This window comes from Borostomias antarcticus (assembly GCF_949987555.1).
Source record: "Borostomias antarcticus genome assembly, chromosome: 15".
Classification (NCBI taxonomy): Eukaryota; Metazoa; Chordata; class Actinopteri; order Stomiiformes; family Stomiidae; genus Borostomias; species Borostomias antarcticus.
The window spans coordinates 20513407-20531392 of NC_140248.1; the positions used below are offsets into that span (position 1 = coordinate 20513407).

At 42.1% G+C, this 17986-nt stretch overlaps 3 protein-coding genes across 3 annotated transcripts; all 3 read left to right on the forward strand.

The window, feature by feature from the left end:
* Nucleotides 1-421: 421 nt before the first annotated feature.
* LOC311318929 (protocadherin alpha-2-like) lies at nt 422-2839 on the forward strand (the record flags this gene model as incomplete). Its single annotated transcript, XM_084450363.1, has 1 exon — nt 422-2839. One exon carries the CDS (start codon nt 422-424, stop codon nt 2837-2839), a length of 2418 nt encoding a protein of 805 aa, XP_084306489.1.
* Nucleotides 2840-4352: 1513 nt separating this feature from the next.
* On the forward strand, nt 4353-12873 carry LOC311318930 (protocadherin alpha-2-like; the record flags this gene model as incomplete). The annotated part of the gene is made up of 3 exons (XM_084450364.1): nt 4353-4638; nt 7703-7956; nt 11014-12873. The coding sequence occupies 3 exons, from the start codon at nt 4353-4355 to the stop codon at nt 12871-12873; spliced, it is 2400 nt and encodes a 799-aa protein (XP_084306490.1).
* A 1736-nt stretch (nt 12874-14609) lies between these two features.
* LOC311318931 (protocadherin alpha-7-like) lies at nt 14610-16985 on the forward strand (the record flags this gene model as incomplete). The annotated part of the gene is made up of 1 exon (XM_084450365.1): nt 14610-16985. One exon carries the CDS (start codon nt 14610-14612, stop codon nt 16983-16985), a length of 2376 nt encoding a protein of 791 aa, XP_084306491.1.
* Nucleotides 16986-17986: the final 1001 nt, after the last annotated feature.

Here is a 17986-nt window from a genome sequence, read left to right on the forward strand (position 1 = left end):
GTGTATTGAATCCTTCTCAAATTGCAGTTTACCAACATGCTGGTTCTTCCTAGGCTGCTTCTGGGACTCTCTTTGTGAGCTGCCAGGGACCCTTCTCTCAGTTTTAGTAACAGGATTAAAGTTAGTTCTTTGATGCACTCTTGATGTATTATTTTCTTAGGCAGTATTCATCCATTGGCAGAAGGGGTCGCTATAGACCATGATTTGAAACAGAGCCTGTTTATGCATTCATTTTCTGGAACTCCTCCTTCTATGACTGGCATCCATTGCGAGTATAGAGCATTGTCAGTAGTGTTGGATGGTGTCGTATGTCTTAGGGATAATTTGGAAAGAGAAGTGTCGAATTCATCCCTGTGAAGGCTGTACATTTTCTCTATTTTGTCATTGATGAACTTAAGGTGCCTGTGAACTGCGCATAGCTATGGGTCTCACGGTCCTTGGACATCTCTGGTTCAGGATTCTACTGCTGCTGTTTTCTTTGTTGGATTTATCTTCCGGACAGATTGCCTATTCCATCTCAGAGGAGGTGAACAAGGGAACCGTGGTTGGAAATATTGCCAAGGATCTCAATCTCAATGTTCAAGAAGTGGAGACACGTATGTTTCAGATTGCATCTGGATCCAATAAGAAATATTTTGAGGTAAATCAGAAAACAGGCGCACTGTTTGTGAATGAGAGAATTGACAGAGAGGAGCTATGTGGGATAGGTGAGAAATGTATCTTAAACATAGAGGCTTTGGCACACAACCCCCATAGTCTTTATCGGATTGAAATCAATATATTGGACATAAATGATAATACACCAATATTCTCAGTTAACACACTCCCATTGAATATAACTGAGAATGCAATTGCGGGAGATACGTTTCTCTTACCCATTGCTAAAGATCCAGACGTGGGTACTAACTCGGTGAAGACCTACAAGCTGAGTTCAAATGAACACTTCTCTCTTGATATACAAAGTCATGGAGGGCGAAGTAAGTCTTTGGAGTTGGTGCTACAGAAACCTTTAGACCGAGAGAAACAGGCTGTGATCCAGCTGGTACTCACTGCCTTGGATGGAGGAAAACCTCCCAGAACTGGAACTCTACAGATCGTGGTGAATGTTATGGATATTAATGACAACAATCCCGTTTTCAGTCAGACGCTTTACAAAGTAAAAGTTAGAGAGAATACACCTAAACAAACAAAGATCCTTTCGATTATTGCAACCGATTTAGATGAAGGAGTGAATGGGGAGATGGTGTATTCTCTAGTCGGGGATGGCACTGAAAATGGTGGAGATATACTCACTATTGTTCCTGAGACAGGGGTCATTGAAGTAAAGGGAATTATTGACCATGAAGAAAATGCTGCAATTGAGTTGAGAGTGCAAGCTAAAGACAGGGGCGTTCCTCCCAGAAGCACACGTTGTAAAGTTCTAGTTGAAGTTGTCGATGAGAATGATAATGCTCCTGAAATCTCAGTGACATCACTCATAGATACAGTACGAGAGGATATGAAACCTGGCACAGCTGTTGCTTTAGTCACCGTTACTGATAGAGATGGAGGTAAAAATGGAGCAGTGCTGTGTAACATTGCAACCTCTGTTCCTTTCAAGCTGCAGCCTTCATATAAAAATTACTACTCTCTAGTGGTGGACGGGCCCTTGGACAGAGAGCGAGTGTCACAGTATAATATAAGAATTACAGCCACAGATGAAGGGGTGCCACCTCTCTCTAGCTCCAGTATCATTACTGTTCACATTTCTGATGTGAATGATAACGCACCCTGTTTTTCACACCCCATCTTAAACGTTTATTTGAAAGAGAATAGTCCTGTTGGACATCTTATTACCATGCTGGCTGCGAATGATTCTGACATTAATGAAAATGCTCAGATAACCTATTCTTTGTTGGTAGAAAGAAATAAAGCACCATTGTCCACCATGATAAACATTAACTCTTTAACTGGTGAACTGTTCAGCATGCAGTCGTTTAACTATGAGGAGATGAAAACATTCCAGTTCCAAGTTCAGGCCACAGACTCTGGTGTTCCTCCTTTGAGCAGCAACGTGACTGTGAACGTTTTCATCCTGGATGAGAATGACAACACTCCTGTTATTCTCCCGCCCTATTCTGACCAAGGCTCTGTTAACTCTGAGAACATCCCCTACTCTGCTGAAGCGGGCTACTTCGTGGCCAAGATCAGGGCTGTAGATGCCGACTCTGGTTATAATGCGCTGCTCTCCTATCACATCTCTGAACCAAAGGGGACCAATCTGTTCAGAATTGGAACCAGCAATGGAGAGATCAGGACTAAGAGACGCATGAGTGACAATGACTTAAAAACTCACCCGCTGGTCATTCTGGTGTCCGACAATGGAGGACCTTCCCTGTCTGCCACTGTGTCTATTGATGTTGTGGTTGTTGAAAGTACAGGTGACCTGCAGACAACTTTCAGACAAGTACCAGTAAAGGAGGACAGTTTCTCGGATCTAAACCTGTATCTGCTCATCTCCATTGTCTCCGTATCAGTGATATTTCTGCTGAGCCTCATCAGTTTAATAGCAGTGAAATGCCACAGGACAGATGGCAGTTTCAGCAGGTACAGCGCCCCAATGATCACCACCCACCCTGACGGGAGCTGGTCTTACTCCAAATCTACTCAGCAGTATGACGTGTGTTTTAGCTCTGACACCATGAAGAGTGACGTAGTAGTTTTCCCCACGCCGATTCCACCTGCTGATGCGGAGCTGATAAGTATTAATGGAGCCGACACCTTCAATAGGACACAAACCCTGCCCAACAGTGAGAAGGTAAGGGAACTTTGCCTACTACAAATATCCAGAGTTAAATAGCACTCAATGTTGATGTTCCTACACTTCCTGTTTCTTTATACAGGGAATTGCTGAACTCCTGCAATTCAAACTAGAAATGGTGCTTGGAGAGCTCAGACCTCCACCCATGAATGCATTTTGTGGATCTGTGCGCGTGCATGTGTGTCCGAGGAGGACATGTTGTGTCATGCTGCAATCGTTAGGTCGAGAGCTTTATGTTATTCCAAACCCTGTGTCTCTGTGACCTTCCCATGTAGAGATATGGCTGTTTCAACTCCCCCATTGACAATGAAAAGGGGGAATTTTTCCCTCCTGAGCATAAGTCCAAAAAGTGAATGGAGGTGAATGGCTGGCTATGTTTGGGCAGCGCGTGGACACGATCCCTGATTCAGAAAAATGTAATGGGTTCTAAGATACCCATGCTACACCCCTACACCGCGTGTCATGAAAATCAGTCTGATAGTTTTTGTGTAATCCTGTTAACAAAGAAAGATAGAAAGAAAGAAACAAACAAACAAACAAACAAACAATAAACGGCTTGTGGATCCATCCCATTATTCAGTTCCACTCCAAAGTGTAATGGCTTTTAAGTTGGATCATGCTACACCCCTCCACCGAGTGTCATGAATATCGGTGTGGTAGTTTTTGTATAATCCTAGTCAAAAAAATGAGTGGAGGTGAATGGCCGGCCATGTTTGGGTGGGTTGTGTACCCGCGCTGTGATTTGGATCTGCTCCAAAATATAATCTTTTCTAAGTTGGCCTACGGTACACCCCTCCACAAGTTTCATGAAAATCGGTCTTTTAGTTTTTGTGTAATCCTGCTAACAAACAAACAAACGGACAAATGGACGGAGGAACAAACACTCAAAAGCACCAAAAACATGACCTCTCACTCTGCCCTGTCGCTGGGGCGGAGCTAAAAATCAATCTGTATCCATACTGCAAAACATTGCACTGTGCCCTACAACTTATGTGTTTGTGTTCAGCACCATGGTCCTGGACAGCGACATTGCAGAGCGATTCCCCTTTGAGACTGGAGAATACAGTAGCAATGTCTATTTCTTATGTCTGAAGGGTGAACACTTAAGAGCAATGTTTGTAATACAGGGTCAGTGTATTGAATCCTTTTCCTCGAACTGCAGTTTAACAACATGCTGCTTCTACCTTGAGGTCCTTCCAAGAAGGTCTTTGTGAGCTTTCAGGGACCCTTCTCTCAGTTTTGGTAACAGGATTCAAGTTAGTTCTTTTATGCACTCTTGATGTATTATTTTCTTAGGCAGTATCCATCCATTGGCAGAAGGGGTCGCTATAGACCATGATTTGAAACACAGCCTGTTTATGCATTCATTTTCTGGAACTCCTCCTTCTATGACTGGCATCCATTGCGAGTATAGAGCTTTGTCAGTAGTGTTTCATGCTGTCGTATGTCTTGGGGATAATTTGGAAAGAGAAGGGTGGAATTAGTCCCCATGTAGACTGTACATTTTCATTATTTTCTCATTAATGACCTCAAGGTTGAACTGTGGATAGCCATGGGTCTGACTGTCCTCGGATGTCTCTGGTTCAGGATTCTTCTGCTGATGTTTTCTTTGCTGGATTTATCTTCCGGCCAGATTGTCTATTCCATCTCAGAGGAGGTGAACAAGGGAACCGTGGTTGGAAATATTGCTAAGGATCTCAATCTCAATGTTCTGGAACTGGAGTCCCGTATGTTTCAGGTTGTATCTGAATATAGCAAGAAGTATTTTGATGTTAATCTGAAGTCGGGTGTTCTTTTCGTGAATGAAAGAATTGACCGAGAAGAGCTTTGTGGGAATAGTGACAAATGTTCCTTGAGTCTACAGGCTATTGCACACAATCCTCTGAAACTCTTTCGCGTTGAAATCACTATCTTGGATATGAATGACAATGGTCCCATTTTTTCAGTTAAGTCTTTCACCATGAACATATCTGAAAACGCAGCTGCAGGAGAACGATTTCCTGTACCTTTGTCGGAAGATGCAGATGTTGGTACTAACTCAGTAAATACCTATAAACTGAATGCAAATGAACACTTCTCTCTGGATGTACAGAGTGGTGGAGAGCAGAGTGTGTCTGCTGAGTTGGTGCTACAGAAACCTCTGGACCGAGAGAAACAGGCTGTGATTCAGCTGCTACTGACGGCTGTTGATGGAGGAAAGCCTCCTAGATCCGGCACATTACAGATTACCGTATATATAATGGATATCAATGACAACAATCCCGTTTTTAGCAAATCATTATATAAAGTTAAGATTGCAGAGAATGTTAAAATTGGCTCCAAAATAATGTCTCTCACAGCAACAGATATAGATGAAGGTATAAATGGTGAGATTATTTATTCTTTTGTTGGCCTCGGAAATACTAAAGGATATAACATGTTCTCTATTGATCCTCATTCTGGGCAAATATCAATCAAAGGCAATCTAGACTATGAGGAAAATGTTGGTGTTGAATTGCGTGTTCAAGCTGCCGATCAAGGCCAACCCCAGAAAAATACCCATTGTAAAGTTTTGGTGGAAGTAGTGGATGTGAATGACAATGCACCACAGATATTAATGACATCACTTATGAGCACAGTGAGAGAGGATGCTGAATCTGGTGCTGCTGTTGCATTGATAATGCTCTCTGATAAAGATGGGGGTAAAAATGGAGTTGTGAACGGTCACATCAGAGGAACTGTTCCTTTTAGACTGCAGTCGTCTTACAAAAATCAGTACTCTCTAGTAGTGGAGAGACCGTTAGACAGAGAGCTTCATTCCCAATACAACATTACTATTGTAGCCATAGATGAGGGCACCCCACCTCTCTCCAGCACCAGTGCTATTACTGTGCATATTTCTGATGTGAATGACAACCCACCCCACTTCCCAGAGCCTATTGTCAATGTCTATTTAAAAGAAAATAGCCCAGTTGGGGACCTGGTAGTCAGTATGAATGCAGAAGATGCAGATGAAAATGAAAATGCGCATGTAACATATTCTTTAACAGGTAGTGATGCATTAACCTCTTTAGTCAATATCAATGCATTAACAGGCAATATTTACAGTCTGCAGTCGTTTAACTATGAGGAAAGGAAACGATTCCAATTCCATGTTCAGGCCACAGACTCTGGTGTTCCTCCTCTGAGCAGCAACGTGACTGTGAACGTTTTCATCCTGGATGAGAATGACAACACTCCTGTTATTCTCCCGCCCTATTCTGACCAAGGCTCTGTTAACTCTGAGAACATCCCCTACTCTGCTGAAGCGGGCTTCTTCGTGGCCAAGATCAGGGCTGTAGACGCCGACTCTGGTTATAATGCGCTGCTCTCCTATCACATCTCTGAACCAAAGGGGACCAATCTGTTCAGAATTGGAACCAGCAATGGAGAGATCAGGACTAAGAGGCGCATGAGTGACAATGACTTAAAAACTCACCCGCTGGTCATTCTGGTGTCTGACAATGGAGAACCTTCCCTGTCTGCGACTGTGACTATTGATCTTGTAGTTGTTGAAAGTACAGGTGACCTGCAGACAACTTTCAGACAAGTACCAGTAAAGGAGGACCGTTTCTCGGATCTAAACCTGTATCTGCTCATCTCCATTGTCTCAGTATCAGTGATATTTCTACTGAGTCTCATCAGTTTGATAGCAGTAAAATGCCACAGGACAGATGGCAGTTTTAGCAGGTACAGCGCCCCAATGATCACCACCCACCCTGACGGGAGCTGGTCTTACTCCAAATCTACTCAGCAGTATGACGTGTGTTTTAGCTCTGACACCATGAAGAGTGACGTAGTAGTTTTCCCCACGCCGTTTCCACCTGCTGATGCGGAGCTGATCAGTATCAATGGAGGCGACACTTTCAATAGGACACGAACTCTGCCCAACAGTGAGAAGGTAAGGGAACTTTGCCTACTACAAATATCCAGAGTTTAAACTAGCACTCAATGTTGATATTTCTATACTTCATGTTTCTTTTTGTATTGAATTTCCGAGCTCCTGCATTTTTTAAAAATCACTCTGTATCAATATTACAAGACATTGCACTGCGCCCTACACCTAATGTGTTTGTGTTCAGCACCCTGGCACCAGGACAGCGACATCACAAAGCAAATTCCCCTTGAGACAAGAGAATAGCAATGTCTATTTCTTCAGTCTGAAGAGCAAAAGCTTAAGAGCAATGTTGTAATTAGTGGCCAGTGTATTGAATCCTTCTCAAATTGCAGTTTACCGACATGTTGGTTCTTTCTAGGCTGCGTCTGGGACTCTCTTTGTGAGCTGCCAGGGACCCTTCTCTCAGTTTTAGTAACCTCATTAAAGTTAGTTCTTTGATGCACCCATGATGTGTTATTTCTTGGGCAGTATTCATCCATTGGCAGAAGGGGTCGCTATAGACCATGATTTGAAACACAGCCTGTTTATGCATTCATTTTCTGGAACTCCTCCTTCTATGACTGGCATCCATTGCGAGTATAGAGCATTGTCGGTAGTGATCATTTGGAAATAGAAGTGCGGAATTCATCCCGGTGTAGGCTGTACATTTTCTATATTTTCTCATTAATAACCTCAATGTGCTCATGAACTGTGGATAGCTATGGGTCTCACTGTCGTTGGATGTCTCTGGTTCCGGATTCTACTGCTGCTGTTTTCTTTGTTGGATTTATCTTCCGGACAGATTGTCTATTCCATCTCAGAGGAGGTGAACAAGGGAACCGTGGTTGGAAATATTGCCAAGGATCTCAATCTCAATGTTCAAGAAGTGGAGACACGTATGTTTCAGATTGTATCTGGATCCAATAAGAAATATTTTGAGGTAAATCAGAAAACAGGCGCCCTGTTTGTGAATGAGAGAATTGACAGAGAGGAGCTGTGTGGGATAGGTGAGAAATGTATCTTAAACATAGAGGCTTTGGCACACAACCCCCATAGTCTTTATCGGATTGAAATCAATATATTGGACATAAATGATAATACACCACTATTCTCAGTTAACACACTCACACTGAATATAACTGAGATTGCAATTGCAGGAGACACATTTCTCTTACCCATTGCTAAAGATCCAGACGTGGGCACTAACTCGGTGAAGACCTACAAGCTGAGTTCAAATGAACACTTCTCTCTTGATATACAAAGTCATGGAGGGCTAAGTAAGTCTTTGGAGTTGGTGCTACAGAAACCTTTAGACCGAGAGAAACAGGCTGTGATCCAGCTGGTACTCACTGCCTTGGATGGAGGAAAACCTCCCAGAACTGGAACTCTACAGATCGTAGTGAATGTTATGGATATTAATGACAATTTTCCCATCTTCAGTCAGACGCTTTACAAAGTAAAAGTCAATGAGAATACACCTAAACAAACAAAGATCCTTTCAATTATTGCAACCGATTTAGATGAAGGAGTCAATGGAGACATAGTGTATTCTCTAGTCGGGGATGGCACTGAAAATGGTGGAGATATATTCACTATTGTTCCTCAGACAGGGGTCATTGAAGTAAAGGGAATTATTGACCATGAAGAAAATGCTGCAATTGAGTTGAGAGTGCAAGCTAAAGACAGGGGCGTTCCTCCCAGAAGCACACGATGTAAAGTTCTAGTTGAAGTTGTTGATGAGAATGATAATGCTCCTGAAATCTCAGTGACATCACTCATAGACACAGTACGAGAGGATATGAAACCTGGCACAGCTGTTGCTTTAGTCACCGTTACTGATAGAGATGGAGGTAAAAATGGAGCAGTGCTGTGTAACATTGCAACCTCTGTTCCTTTCAAGCTGCAGCCTTCATATAAAAATTACTACTCTCTAGTGGTGGACGGGCCCTTGGACAGAGAGCGAGTGTCACAGTATAATATAAGAATTACAGCCACAGATGAAGGGGTGCCTCCTCTTTCTAGCTCCAGTATCATTACTGTTCACATTTCTGATGTGAATGATAATGCACCCTGTTTTTCAAACCCCATCTTAAACGTTTATTTGAAAGAGAATAGTCCTGTTGGACATCTTATTACCACGCTGGCTGCAAATGATTCTGACATTAATGAAAATGCTCAAATATCTTATTCATTGTTATCAGGAAAGAATAAAACACCCTTGTCTACCTTGATAAACATTAACTCTTTAACAGGCGAAATTCACAATCTGCAGTCGTTTAACTATGAGGAAATGAAACAAATCCAGTTTCAAGTTCAGGCCACAGACTCTGGTGTTCCTCCTCTGAGCAGCAACGTGACTGTGAACGTTTTTATCCTGGATGAGAATGACAACACTCCTGTTATTCTCCCGCCCTATTCTGACCAAGGCTCTGTTAACTCTGAGAACATCCCCTACTCTGCTGAAGCGGGCTACTTCGTGTCCAAGATCAGGGCTGTAGACGCCGACTCTGGTTATAATGCGCTGCTCTCCTATCACATCTCTGAACCAAAGGGGACCAATCTCTTCAGAATTGGAACCAGCAATGGAGAGATCCGGACTAAGAGACGCATGAGTGACAATGACTTAAAAACTCACCCACTGGTCATTCTGGTGTCTGACAATGGAGAACCTTCCCTGTCTGCGACTGTGACTATTGATGTTGTGGTTGTTGAAAGTACAGGTGACCTGCAGACAACTTTCAGACAAGTACCAGTAAAGGAGGACAGTTTCTCGGATCTAAACCTGTATCTGCTCATCTCCATTGTCTCAGTATCAGTGATATTTCTACTGAGTCTCATCAGTTTAATAGCAGTGAAATGCCACAGGACAGATGGCAGTTTCAGCAGGTACAGCGCCCCAATGATCACCACCCACCCTGACGGGAGCTGGTCTTACTCCAAATCTACTCAGCAGTATGACGTGTGTTTTAGCTCTGACACCATGAAGAGTGACGTAGTAGTTTTCCCCACGCCGTTTCCACCTGCTGATGCGGAGCTGATCAGTATCAATGGAGGCGACACTTTCAATAGGACACAAACTCTGCCCAACGGTGAAAAGGTAAGGATACTCTGTCTATCACAAAACCAATAAGTTTTAATTAGTACTCCATGTTGCAGTTGCTGCTCCACTTCATGTGCTATTTCATATCCCTTATCCACAATGCAAAACTATTTTTATGCTCTCCCTATGCAGTATGTGTTTCCATTCAGCACCACGGCAATGGACAGCGACAGCGCAAAGCAATTCTGCTTTTAGGCTGGACAGTATAGCTTGCTTATATTGTTTTTAATCTAATGCCCAGTATTTAAAATTGAACCATTCTTTCATTAATTGCAATTTTACAAGGAAGAGCATGCTTGTTCTACCTGGGATGCTTCTAGGAAGGTCTGTGCGAGCTGTCAGTGACCTTCCAGTTCTATAGATATATATCTGGAGTTAATTTGTTGACGCACTCTTGATGCACTGTATGTAGAAAATGTTGTCTTGTGTTATCCATTCTTTGGCACAAGGTGTCGCTATAGACCATGATTTGAAATGTCTGCATTTTAAGTCATTTATTTTTGTAGGACTCCTCCTTCCTTGTTGGCATCCATTGCAGTCTATTGCTTTGTCAGTGTTGTACGGAATCGTGTTTCATGGGGACAATGTGGAAAGAGAGAGGTGGGGTTGATCGGTATGTAGCCTAGATATTTTCTTAATTTCCTCATCATTGACCCCAAGGTTGAACTGTGGATAGCCATGGGTCTGACCGTCTTTGGATATCTCTGGTTCAGGATTCTTCTGCTGCTGTTTTCTTTGTTGGATTTATCTTCTGGCCAGATTGTCTATTCCATCTCAGAGGAGGTGAACAAGGGAACCGTGGTTGGAAATATTGCCAAGGATCTCAATCTCAACGTTCAGGAACTGGAGTCCCGTATGTTTCAGATTGTGTCTGGATCTAAAAATAAGTATTTTTATGTAAATCGCAAAACAGGCGCCTTGTTGGTGAATGATAGAATTGACAGAGAGGAGCTGTGTGGGACAAACAAGAAATGTGCCTTAAACATTGAAGCCTTGGCACACAACCCCCATGGTCTCTATCGTGTTGAAATAGTCATATTGGACATGAATGATAATGCACCCATTTTCTCAGTAAATACAGTCACATTGAATATATATGAGAATGCCAATACCGGAGAAAAGTTTATCTTACCCATCGCTAAAGATCCTGACGTGGGAAGTAACTCTGTGACGACTTACATTCTGAACCCAAATGAACACTTTTCTCTGGATATACAGGGTGGTGGAGATCAGAGTGTGTCTGCTGAGTTGGTGCTACAGAAACCTTTAGACCGAGAGAAACAGGCTGTGATCCAGCTGGTACTCACTGCCTTGGATGGAGGAAAACCTCCCAGAACTGGAACTCTACAGATTGTGGTGAATGTTATGGATATTAATGACAACAATCCTGTTTTCAGTCAGACGCTTTACAAAGTAAAGGTTGGAGAGAATACACCTAAACAAACAAAGATCCTTTCAATTATTGCAACCGATTTAGATGAAGGGGTGAATGGGGACATAGTGTATTCTCTAGTCGGGGATGGCACTGAGAGTGGTGCAGACATATTCACTATTAATCCTGAGACAGGGGTCATTGAAGTAAAGGGAATTATTGACCATGAAGAAAATGCTGCAATTGAGTTAAGAGTGCAAGCTAAAGACAGGGGCGTTCCTCCCAGAAGCACACATTGTAAAGTTCTAGTTGAAGTTGTTGATGAGAATGATAATGCTCCTGAAATCTCAGTGACATCACTCATAGACACAGTACGAGAGGATATGAAACCTGGCACAGCTGTTGCTTTAGTCACCGTTACTGATAGAGATGGAGGTAAAAATGGAGCAGTGCTGTGTAACATTGCAACCTCTGTTCCTTTCAAGCTGCAGCCTTCATATAAAAATTACTACTCTCTAGTGGTGGACGGGCCCTTGGACAGAGAGCGAGTGTCACAGTATAATATAAGAATTACAGCCACAGATGAAGGGGTGCCACCTCTCTCTAGCTCCAGTATCATTACTGTTCACATTTCTGATGTGAATGATAACGCACCCTGTTTTCCACAGCCCGTCTTAAACGTTTATTTGAAAGAGAATAGTCCTGTTGGACATCTTATTAGCACGCTGGCTGCAAATGATTCTGACATTAATGAAAATGCTCAGATGACCTATTCATTGTTGGTAGAAAGAAATAAAGCACCATTGTTCACCATGTTAAACATTAACTCTTTAACTGGTGAACTGTTCAGCATGCAGTCTTTTAACTATGAGGAGATGAAAACATTCCAGTTCCAAGTTCAGGCCACAGACTCTGGTGTTCCTCCTTTGAGCAGCAACGTGACTGTGAACGTTTTCATCCTGGATGAGAATGACAACACTCCTGTTATTCTCCCGCCCTATTCTGACCAAGGATCTGTTAACTCTGAGAACATCCCCTACTCTGCTGAAGCGGGCTACTTCGTGGCCAAGATCAGGGCTGTAGACGCCGACTCTGGTTATAATGCGCTGCTCTCCTATCACATATCTGAACCAAAGGGGACCAATCTCTTCAGAATTGGAACCAGCAATGGAGAGATCAGGACTAAGAGACGCATGAGTGACAATGACTTAAAAACTTACCCGCTTGTCATTCTGGTGTCTGACAATGGAGAACCTTCCCTGTCTGCGACTGTGACTATTGATGTTGTGGTTGTGGAAAGTACAGGTGACCTGCAGACAACTTTCAGACAAGTACCAGTAAAGGAGGACCGTTTCTCGGATCTAAACCTGTATCTGCTCATCTCCATTGCCTCAGTATCGGTGATATTTCTACTGATTCTCATCAGTTTAATAGCAGTGAAATGCCACAGGACAGATGGCAGTTTCAGCAGGTACAGCGCCCCAATGATCACCACCCACCCTGACGGGAGCTGGTCTTACTCCAAATCTACTCAGCAGTATGACGTGTGTTTTAGCTCTGACACCATGAAGAGTGACGTAGTAGTTTTCCCCACGCCGTTTCCACCTGCTGATGCGGAGCTGATCAGTATCAATGGAGCCGACACTTTCAATAGGACACAAACTCTGCCAAACACTGAGAAGGTAAGATATTTGTATACACATTAATTTCCCCATACCCTTGCATGTTTAATGTTGGTAACAGCGGATTTTTTGATGTTTGATAGCTTGTTCTACCTTGGGCCCTATTTCGAAATCACTGATCACTGTTGGATGTTTAATGATCACATAATAGCAAGATCTATCGGTTTTGATTGATATTGAGATTAACCATAGTTGTGCATCAACTTAGACTCAAATTCCCTTCGTTTTCTTGTGTTCAAATTCATCATGACTAATATGGAAAACGAAAAGTGGCTTGGCAATTGCTTCAGCTTCAGAATGTTCCGCTTCGGTTGTTTCATTTTAAAGATCTTCGACCTTTTCTTCAACAAGCCTTTAATCTTCTTTTTTTATGGAGTTGGCACATCTCTTAAAATAGGCTATATTTTAATAAGAATTACAGAACGGTAAAGTTACTGAACTTCAAACGTAGAATTATGATACAACCATGGAGAAAATATAACCCTGGAGAAGCAGGTTATTCCCGAGAAGTAGGCATTATTTAAGGTCAGGACCATGGACAGCGACACAGCCTTCTTGCGTACATTTACTTTACCACTTAACACTCTATTACAGTACCTTACATTGCATCTTACACACTACACGCACGCACACGCACACACACAAAATACAACACACGTGCTCTCTTTCTCGTGCTTCTCAATTAAACTAAAGATTCTGCTTTTTAGCTGGTAGGCAAACCCCTTTGATCTATAGATTCTATAGGCCTAACCTTCGGTATAAACTACATTTCTTTAACCCATTTAAAAAAAAAACTTTAACGTTACCCTTAACAGTTCTGTAGTATTTCCATTTGCAGGTTCGTTTTGTAACATACTGTATCCTAGGCCTACCTGAAGGGGGAAATAAATAGAAAGTTTAGCTCAGAACACGAGCGGCTTCCATCAAAGCACTAATTGTCCCTGTTAGACCCAAATATCTGATACGTAGATTGCTACTAGACCCCATGAAAATATAAATATTTGCGATTGTATTATTACAAAAGATTTAAAAAAGTTATAGGCATATTGGATATTACTCTACATTGTCAAGGTATAGCCACACTCTTCCTTTGCTATATTAGCTCTCGTATTCCAGTATGGATTTCTGGAAATGTTTGGCTTGCACTCTATCGTACTATGATATGAGACTATGATATGAGACAGAAATGACAAATTATCTAGTAAATAATAGGTTTTGTGCCAAGTAGACTACCTAAGAACAAACATCACGATTTCTACGCATGAAGGGCCGAGAGGGTGTGATTCATCGCCTCATACTGTATGAAGGGAACGGTTATAGGCCCAATGTGCAGCGGAGTAATTAAGCAGACTTGGTAGGCCTACTTAGATAAAACATTAAATTGTTAGTAGATGCTTAATGTTTATACGTATACAGAAAAATAAAACCTTTATATATTTTCCTGAATTTGTAGCCTAGTTTAATCCTCTTTCCGTTCTTCTTTATTGAATAAATATGAGCAACAAATAAACACTTGGTGTCGCTGCAGACCGTGGTTTTAGAAAATGTTATTTTAATGTAAACCCCACCTTTCTCCCCGTTTATTGGTGTTTCAGGGTGTTGTCAGAAGGGTCGCTGAAACGCAGGACACAGACAGGGATATAGGCCTCTACGAACAGTGTTATTTTGGAGATCAGATCACGTTGGCGTTTGAAACAAAAGCGTCCTAGTCTTGTGAATTGATCATAAATGATTCATCCACTGATGATGCGTGGATAACGATGGCCCTTTTCGTTTGGATTGTGGTTCTTCCGTTGTTTTGCTTATGGGAGGTATCATCCCGTCAGATTTCCTACTCCGTCACAGAAGAGGTGAACAAGGGAACTGTTGTTGGAAATATTGCCAAGGATCTGAATCTCAATATTCAGGAACTTGAGTCTCGTATGTTTCAGGTTGTATCTGAATCTAACAAGAAGTATTTTGATGTGAATCTGAAGTCGGGTGTTCTGTTCGTGAATGAAAGGATTGACAGAGAGGAGCTTTGTGGGACTAGTGAGAAATGTTCCTTGAGTCTGCAAGCTATTGCTCACAATCCTCTTAATCTATTTCGTGTTGAAATTACTATTTTGGATATAAATGACAATGGTCCATTTTTTCCCGTAGAGTCACTAATATTGAATATTTCTGAAAACGCAGCTGCAGGAGAACGTTTTTTTCTGCCACTGGCTGAAGATGCGGACGTGGGTAGTAACTCAGTGAAGACCTACAAGCTGAGCCCAAATGAACACTTTTCTCTGGATGTACAGAGTGGTGGAGAGCAGAGTGTGTCTGCTGAGTTGGTGCTACAGAAACCTCTGGACAGAGAGAAACAGGCTGTGATTCAGCTGCTACTGACGGCTGTTGATGGAGGAAAGCCTCCTAGATCCGGGACTGTACAGATAATCACTAATATTTTGGATACCAATGATAATAACCCAGTTTTTAGCAAATTGTTGTACAAAGTGAAAGTTTCAGAGAATGTTAAGATTGGCTCCAAAATAATACATCCCACTGCGACAGATATGGATGAAGGTATAAATAGTCAAATTATTTACTCATTTGTTGGACAAGGTAATGCTAAGGGATATAATATGTTCGCTATTGATCCTCATTCTGGTGAAATATCAGTCAAAGGTAATCTAGATTATGAGGAAAATGTTGGTGTTGAATTGCGCGTGCAAGCTGCTGATCAAGGCCACCATCCAAAAACCACACAGTGTAAAGTTTTGGTGGAAGTAGTGGATGTGAATGACAATGCACCACAGATATCAGTGACATCACTTATGAGCACAGTGAGAGAGGATGCTGAATCTGGTGCTGCTGTTGCCTTGATAATGCTCTCTGATAAAGATGGGGGTAAAAATGGAGTTGTGAACGGTCACATCAGAGGAACTGTTCCTTTTAAGCTGCAGTCGTCTTACAAAAATCAGTACTCTCTAGTAGTGGAGGGACCGTTAGACAGAGAGCTTCATTCCCAATACAACATTACTATTGTAGCCATAGATGAGGGCACCCCACCTCTCTCCAGCACCAGTGTTATTACTTTGCATATTTCTGATGTGAATGACAACCCACCCCACTTCCCAGAGCCTATTGTCAATGTCTATTTAAAAGAAAATAGCCCAGTTGGGGACCTGGTAGTCAGTATGATTGCAGAAGATGCAGATGAAAATGAAAATGCGCATGTGTCATATTCTCTAACAGGTAGTGATGCATTAACCTCTTTAGTCAATATCAATGCGTTAACAGGCAATATTTACAGTCTGCAGTCGTTTAACTATGAGGAAAGGAAACAATTCCAGTTCCAAGTTCAGGCCACAGACTCTGGTGTTCCTCCTCTGAGCAGCAACGTGACTGTGAACGTTTTCATCCTGGATGAGAATGACAACACTCCTGTTATTCTCCCGCCCTATTCTGACCAAGGCTCTGTTAACTCTGAGAACATCCCCTACTCTGCTGAAGCGGGCTACTTCGTGGCCAAGATCAGGGCTGTAGACGCCGACTCTGGTTATAATGCGCTGCTCTCCTATCACATCTCTGAACCAAAGGGGACCAATCTGTTCAGAATTGGAACCAGCAATGGAGAGATCAGGACTAAGAGACGCATGAGTGACAATGACTTAAAAACTCACCCGCTGGTCATTCTGGTGTCTGACAATGGAGAACCTTCCCTGTCTGCGACTGTGACTATTGATGTTGTGGTTGTTGAAAGTACAGGTGACCTGCAGACAACTTTCAGACAAGTACCAGTAAAGGAGGACCGTTTCTCGGATCTAAACCTGTATCTGCTCATCTCCATTGTCTCAGTATCAGTGATATTTCTACTGAGTCTCATCAGTTTGATAGCAGTGAAATGCCACAGGACAGATGGTAGTTTCAGCAGGTACAGCGCCCCAATGATCACCACCCACCCTGACGGGAGCTGGTCTTACTCCAAATCTACTCAGCAGTATGACGTGTGTTTTAGCTCTGACACCATGAAGAGTGACGTAGTAGTTTTCCCCACGCCGTTTCCATCTGCTGATGCGGAGCTGATCAGTATCAATGGAGGAGACACTTTCAATAGGACAAAAACCCTGCCCAACAGTGAGAAGGTAAGATCTTTAGATATACATTAATAGCTTAACTTTTATTTTTATTTTTTGATGAGTGATTGCTGGGTCTGCATTGGGACGTTTTTACAAATTCACTTTTTTGATGTTTAATGGTAATTTTATTGCAAGATACATAATATTTTAGATTGATGTTGAGATTTGAATAAATGTAGCCTTGCATCTATTTAAGGCAAATTCCCATAATGCGTTTTCGTGAGTTCAAATCAGCACCTCTGACGTGGACCGCAACAGCTGGCTCGGCTGAGGCTATGGCTTTAGGATTTTGCACTTAGGTACAATCCATTGTTCTGTTGTTTTTAATCTACGTTTTCTTCAACAAACCATTATTTTCTCCCTTTGATTGGTTCTCCTAAAATCGATTTCATGTGAGAGAAAAGTTTCAATTTTTGAAATTGAAAATGAAAGCATTGACAATGTTCCCATTCGAATTCCACTCACATACTTTGCACTAGGCTACAGTTAAAGGTTAATAGAATGGAATATAACTTATTTGTTTTTGTCAGTGGAAATTTCAGATATGGCATTCTGATATACATAATTGATCATGGTAATTCTGGACTCTGGATTGTGATTATCCGACTTAACATCACTGCTACCATAGCCTGCCGCTAGCACCGCTAAACTAGGCTACTTGCTCCACCTGCGCATCCCAACTGCTACACTGAGTCGGCTACTCTGTAGGCAACTGCTGGGAAAAGACATTTGCCACTAGCCTACAACCACTACGGCTGCTGCTGCTACAGAGGCTAATTTACTGTGTAGTTTACAGAAGCTAAATTAAGTTAAACTACGCTAAATTCAGGAATTGAGGTAACGTTAACACTAGCTAAATGCTATTTAGCACTTTGAGATTGTCTCTCAATGAAAAGTGTTTCCTAAAAGTATTATTATTATTATTATTATTAGTAGTAGTAGTATTAGTATTAGTATTAGTAGTCGTTGTTGTTGTAGTAGCAGCAGTGGTAGTAGTAGTAGTAGTAGTATTAGTATCCTTTATTCAAGTT